Raw genomic sequence first — 6,570 nt, forward strand, 5'->3', positions numbered from 1 at the left:
GCTAAACATGGAGGGGAGAGAGAGAGATGAAAGAGCACTGCGATTGGATTGACACCTGTCACCTCATAATCGATCGCATAAATATCAAGCAAACTTTTATCCTCCAAGTCAGATATCTGACACGTGGCAATGTTTATGGACACCAAGTGTTCAAGGCAGCTCAGACAGGAAGATATTCTCTAGAGATTCTCCAAATGAAATTGAACCCAGTAAAAACAAAACACCAATCTCTAGGAAATATATACTTATCTTACGGTCTTACCCGTTAGTTGGATATTCCATGTCCAACGTAGTTGCACTCAATAAAAGTACAAAATATAAGAGAAAATCTCAGAGAGAGAGAGAGAGGGAGAGGGAGAGAGAGAGAGATGTCTAACGTTTTGGGAGGGGCTGGAAATGTTAATGGAGCTGAGAACAGTGTCGAGATCGAAAGTCTCGCCAAATTCGCAGTCGAAGAACACAACAAGAAAGAGGTTTTGTTCTCTTAACCGAGTTGATTCACTAGGTAAATCGTTTTACCTCCATTAATAATAATCCTACACTGTCGTTGCAGAATGCGTTACTGGAGTTTGCTAGGGTTTTGAAGGCGAAGGAACAAGTGGTGTCAGGTACTATGCACATTCTGACTCTGGAGGCGATCGATGGTGGAACGAAAAAGACTTACGAGGCGAAGGTGTGGGTGAAACCATGGATGAATTTCAAGGAGTTGCAGGAATTCAAGTTAGGTGAGATTCTTGTTTGAAGATCTCAAATCAAAATGTTTAATTTTCAATTTCAATTTTTTCTAGGTATTTGATTTTATAGATATTGATTTCAAGCTAGGTGAGATTCTTGGTTAAATTTTTTAAGGTCAAATGTTTAATCTTCAATTTCAATTTTTATTTTTAGGTATTTGATTTGATAGATGTTGTAGATTTGAATATTTCAAGCTAGATGAGATTCTTCTTTAAAGATCTCAAAATCAAATGTGTAATCTTTTTTGGTTTTTGTTTCGATAAGTATAGATTTATTTAAAAAATAAAAAATAAAAAGAAAAGAGGAAACCGAGGACGAGATGGCCCCCAAATAAAACAAAAAGCATAAAAAGACAAAAAAGTAGAAGAGAGCAAATACCATCCACTCCCATCCTCACTCCATTACATGGAGCAAATGTCCCCCCCATTTGAAAACAAAGTCCTCGAAAGACACTGTGGACTACAAATTTCAGAGTTCTGCCTCGAGATATGCGAAACAAGATCGCAAATGATTTTATATTCATTTTGATAAAAAGGAGAGCATAAATCTCAGTGTTGCCCTTTGATTAACAGTTAAATACAAAAATAAAGATGGTGACGTGTGTATAGTTTTCTTCTCTCCGGACTTCACGCGTAATCTACTGAGAAGATTGTTTCGATGGTGGATTTGTTATGTTAATCTTTTGTAGAGTCTGTGTGGATTTCTTTTCTTTGTGCTTCGCGATTGATCGGCTGAGAATGATTTCTTGATTTTCGGAGAAAGACTTTAAGCTTGATATTCTCTTTAATCGGAGTCTGAATCTCTTGAAGACCTTTGCCTTGCAAAGACAACAAAAATTTAGCCATTGCACACACCCTGCTTAATCAAATTATCTAGAGTGAGAATTCTATCAAGCGAAGTCAACCAAAAAAAAAACACTACTTTGGAAGGAACAAGGCAATACCAAATGGATATCTTCAGGAATGACAAATCAAAATGGGAAAGCAATGCATTGTGGAATGATTGCACAAAAAAGACTTTCACTCTTCTTCTCCACTCTATCATGTCTTCCTCAATTGCCTCAATGTGGGTAGAATTGATGGTTTCTAGAAAAGACGTCACTTCGTTGACCTCCCAATCATTAAGATTCCTTCGAACATGCAAGAGCTTTTGGGATTCCTTCTTACATCAGTTTGCTTTTCTTTTGGTGCAAGCAATTTAAGGAGTTTAGGGGCTTCTTTTTTGAATATTTTATGTTTAGATGGGATAATGTAATTATGGAGTGATAGTGTCTTTGTTTGTGGCTTGTTTGCTCCTTTCCTTCGAGGACTTCTTGTCCTCTCATCAATAAAACTTTTACTTATGAAAAATATATATATTCCTTCTATACCCCAAATTTCAAGCTTGCCTACTCTCATTGCAAGTCGAACACTATTCCACCAATCTATTTTTGTTCATAGGCAACATGCAGATGAAAGGCAATTGTGAAGATAAAGAGGATTCACCACACCACCTATCTTCCCAAAATCGAACCATGTTCGCTCTTCCTACCTTGAACTTAATCCCCCTATGAAACCGAGGAGACACTTTCAACACACCTTTTTAAACACTACACCCATAAGACGTTCTCAACTCCCCGCTCTCTCAACCAAATCTTTTCTCCCCACTCTTTGCGCGTATTGTTCTCCTCCTTGAACTCCATCTTTCTTCAGCGGAATCTTCAATTCAGTTTGCGTTCTTTCTCACTATATTGGATTTGATTTGATTGATTTTGATTCCTAGATTTGAGTATTTCAAGTTAGGTGAGATTCTTGTTTAAAGATCTCAAATCAAATGTCTAACCTTCAATTTCAATTTGTATTTCTTGGTATTTGATTTGATTTGATTTGATTGATTTTGATTCTTAGATTTGAATATTTGTGACCTGTTTCAATTAATTAGGCCTTGATCATAGAAAAAAGATTACATCTCATCTCAATTTTTATCAAACACCTTTTTTATTATCTATAACATAGTAACAATCATGTTTTTTTTTTTATAATTTAAATATATATTATCTGAATAAAAATATGATCTTGTGACTAAGCATCTTCTAATTCACCTTATTTTATAAAAAGAATATAATTATCTTAACAAAATACATCAATAAATTATTGAAAATCGAGTTAAATGGCTTATCTTGTTCGAGATGAGATGAGGCCAGTCAGAAGGAATCATCAAAATGTGAGGCCATTCATATTGGATATTTACAAAAAAATGTCACTCATGTATATGTATCGAAATGCCCCTTGGGGGAAAAAATCAAGACACTTTCGACCTAAACCTTCCAAGACAATCTATAGCATTGATCCAATCTCAGCCGAAACCAAAATGTCAAGGTCGAAACATTCCAAAATGGTACAAAACTTTAAACCACATCCATTTGTACGTATGCTTTACAACTACCCGAGTCGCTTAGGCTCAACATCCCTCGTCTCTGTTTCAAATAATTAAATTTTTTGGTGTTCACTTCACTATAGATTAGATCCTTGTATATTTTATTGTCTTATTTTCGTCCAAGTTTTTTTGACATGTATATGTAGATTAGTTAATTTAGCATTTTGACATATATGAAACTTGGTTACTTCTAGAATCAATTTTGGACATTCAAACTGGTTGGAGAACTAAAACCTTTTGCCATCTAGGTAAGGTTCTTTGGAGATCTATCCCATTTGTGGCTTGTTTAATAGGTTGGAACAAAAGAAATAGAAGGATTTTTTAGAATGTGGCAGTGTAGTCAAGGCGAGTGCCTTAGTACCTCAAGGTGAGGTGGACTGAAGGTGCCTAATACATGTGAGGCGAGGTAGTTTAAGTGAGGTGCACCAAGGTGCGCACCTTGACTACGCCCAGTTCCGGTGCGCCTCACTAAAAATGAATTTATTTATTTAATTAAGACCTAATTTCATATTTGATTGTATACTTTTTACATATAAAATAAAATTTAAAAATATTGAATTTTACATTTGGTGATTTTTACTCAGTCCAAGTCCATTAGGACTTTGTTGACTTAGGCCCGATAAGGGTATCGGCTAGTCTAAGGTTGAGCCCGCCTTTTTAGGGTCTGGTTAGTGCTCAACCAAGCCTGACCAGAATCCACCCATTGATAGCCATAGTTGTTGTTCTGCTGCAGTGGCAACAATTCATGTTGTTGGCCTGCTTTTACTTCTATTTCTGCTTTTACTACTTTTTTTTCCCTTCTTTTTATTCTCCTTATTTCTCTCTACTTTTTTCCTTTACTATCAATCATTATTCATCTGGAAGTGTTGAATACTTTAACTTAATTGTGAAAACTCACATTTATACATATTATAATTGTAAAATATCTAGAATCCACCTTTCAATATTTAATTTTAATTTTTATAACTTTATTGTGCCTTACTTTACTTAGGCGTGCGCCTCGCCTTGCGCCTTAGGCACTAGGAGGCTTTTGCGCCTTTCGCTCTTAACTACACTGGAATGTGGGGCACAATATTGTACCAGTTCTTTTAGCAATTAAAACTCCTATTTTCTATTGGGCTTCTCCTATTCAAGATTATAAAGGTTAAAATTTCCCGTTCTCTTCTTTTGTTTAAGGTGTAGTAATAAAACTCCTATTTTCTAGTAATAAAAATTTACTTACAATAACATATAAAAAAATGTGGTATTTTAAGGTGTAGTGTCATCATCATTCATCTTTTGAAATGCTTTATGCTAACCATTTGGTTTCGAGAGCATAAATCATTGTTTCACCATTATGTTCTATCTATAGATACATACCTGTCGTCTCCTTGCCTTTACTCATAAGTTTCCCCATCTCCTTTTTTGTTGTTGCTAAGTATAAGCTTTATTGAAAAAAGGGAACATGATACAAAGGGTCGGTCGAGATGACGAACCAAGAGCTACAAAGCTAAAAACATATCCCATCTAAAAATGAAGTCATCGAAGACACCCCTTTGAAGTCGGGGCTTAACTTGCACAAAAAAAAAACAACTACCCAAGAATGGAGATCACAAGGTCATGAAGGTTCGCCTCAATGCTCTTGAAGATGCTCTTATTTCTCTCCAGCCATATCCCCCAAGTGATTGCAAAAGGAAGAAGCTTCACCTTTGGTAAAGTGGCTTGGAAGCCATATCTTGTTGGCCTTAGTGCAACTCCAACGGGGATACCCATCTCCACACCCATAAATGGGTAACGATGGGCTTAAGAATGGTCACTTTGGATTTTCATGGGCCGGGTACGCACTCCAACTGTGCTACCTAAAAATTGTTATTCATAAATATTCTAATATTTTTTTAATTCAACTCAGATTTCAAACATTCTGAAATTTTGATATTTTTCAGCCAGCTGTCTGAACTTTTTCCCTCCAAAAAATGGAGAAGCTGTGTGGAGCTACTCATTTTGGGTCATGAAAATCTCACAACCCAAAATGACAGTTGAGAGGGTATGAGTAGTGGGATAGGTCGTGCGTTGCAGTTGCTCTTGTCGAAAGTGTGGAGTCAAGATAAGATAGGATTTATTCGGACAAAATGCTATAATGAGGACAACAGCCGACCCACTCACAATCTACTAGAAGGGCAAATCGCTTGATTGGTTCTAGTTATACTTCTCTCCCATGATTTTCGCTAACTAGGATCCTCCCACTCATAAAACCTTTACTCACCCCATAACCCACCATGGTTTTAAAACTCGTTTTGACGTCTCGTCTCTTCTCTTCTCATCCATGAACGAGACCAAGTCGTCTCAGACGAGATTTAAAACAATTTCTTACAGTCAAAACAAACCATGCCTTTGAGATGACTTGTCAACCCGTCTCGTTGGTGGACGATAGCAAGACGAGTTGGATGAGATTTAAAACCATGGCAGTCCAAGTTTCTAGCATTCGAGAGGATCTTTCCCCGTAGTAATCTTGTAGTCCTTTTAATTGAGGACGGGTTGGCCTCTTCTGTTTTTTATATCTACCATGGTTGTTTTATTCATTGTTATTATCCCTACATGATTCTCTTTTTTATTGATGTTAAGCAGTTAATTGAAGAATTTGCTGAGTTCAAATTGCTTCTCAAGGACAACTAAGTTCAAGGTTTAAGTAACATAAGAACGATGAAGGAAGGTACATTTTGTTTAAATCAGATGGAATCTGAACCTTTCAGTAGTTAATCTATTATGTTTAAATGTCTGGATTGATACTCTACTGCAAACCTACTTATCGACTCGTTAGATCTTTTTATAATAATTCCAAATGAGAATTCTATGATGGTTACAAGTAATTTTGAACGATTATTTGGCATGGATAACTCATTGTGCGACTAGATTGGTTGACACGATCTCCATATGTGTGCTTGGTGGTGGAATGGTTTTACACCTTGTCAGCAATCTCCCATTTAATTCTTGAAAAATTAATGAATTTTTCGTTTTTTCAATATTTTACATCTTTTATGAATTTTTATAAAACTCGATAAAAAAAATGCTACTGTAACTTGTTGTATCGGACAACTCCTTGTGCGATTGGATTGGTCGACATGATCTCCATATCGGCTCCAACACTAGGGAGTAAGAAATTGCCAGTGTTTTTGGTTCGACATTTGATCAAGGAGGGCTATGAGTGTGTTCTCAAATAATTTATCAAACTGAAAACTTAATCGATTGGCCTAGTTTTGGAGAAACTCAAATCACTAGGAATCCATGCTCAACCTAATTTAGTATCAGTTCACAAATCACTAGGATTCAAAACCATTTGAATATAATAGATTCTGATTATATTTTTGGTTTCTGAACCAAATTGGTGTTATTATATCTATAATATAGATAGCACGTTTTGACAAGGAACTAAAACTATTGTAT

General features: G+C 35.9%; 1 protein-coding gene across 2 annotated transcripts; it reads left to right on the forward strand.

Moving 5' to 3' along the window:
• Window positions 1-313: 313 nt before the first annotated feature.
• Window positions 314-5,996, forward strand: LOC147383790 (cysteine proteinase inhibitor A-like). 2 transcript variants are annotated; one of them, XM_086426135.1, is made up of 3 exons: window positions 314-473; window positions 554-725; window positions 5,755-5,996. In XM_086426135.1, the coding sequence occupies exons 1-3, from the start codon at window positions 369-371 to the stop codon at window positions 5,760-5,762; spliced, it is 285 nt and encodes a 94-aa protein (XP_086282261.1). In that variant the 5' UTR covers window positions 314-368; the 3' UTR covers window positions 5,763-5,996. The 2 variants fall into 2 exon arrangements, with proteins under 2 accessions (XP_086282261.1, XP_086282260.1); XM_086426134.1 differs by lacking the exon at window positions 5,755-5,996 and adding an exon at window positions 4,142-4,737.
• The last annotated feature ends 574 nt before the right edge of the window (window positions 5,997-6,570 follow it).

The sequence above is a fragment of the Akebia trifoliata genome, chromosome 15 (assembly GCF_017979445.1).
Source record: "Akebia trifoliata isolate Shusen 1 chromosome 15, ASM1797944v1, whole genome shotgun sequence".
Taxonomy (NCBI): Eukaryota; Viridiplantae; Streptophyta; class Magnoliopsida; order Ranunculales; family Lardizabalaceae; genus Akebia; species Akebia trifoliata.

Bases quoted from the DNA above. Each gene is read 5' to 3' on its own strand.
- LOC147383790 (XM_086426134.1), top strand. From the start codon at position 369: ATGTCTAACGTTTTGGGAGGGGCTGGAAATGTTAATGGAGCTGAGAAC. The intron at 474-553 runs GTTTTGTTCTCT...CTGTCGTTGCAG, and splicing joins AAGAACACAACAAGAAAGAG to AATGCGTTACTGGAGTTTGC. The intron at 726-4,141 runs GTGAGATTCTTG...TACTTTACTTAG, and splicing joins GTTGCAGGAATTCAAGTTAG to GCGTGCGCCTCGCCTTGCGC.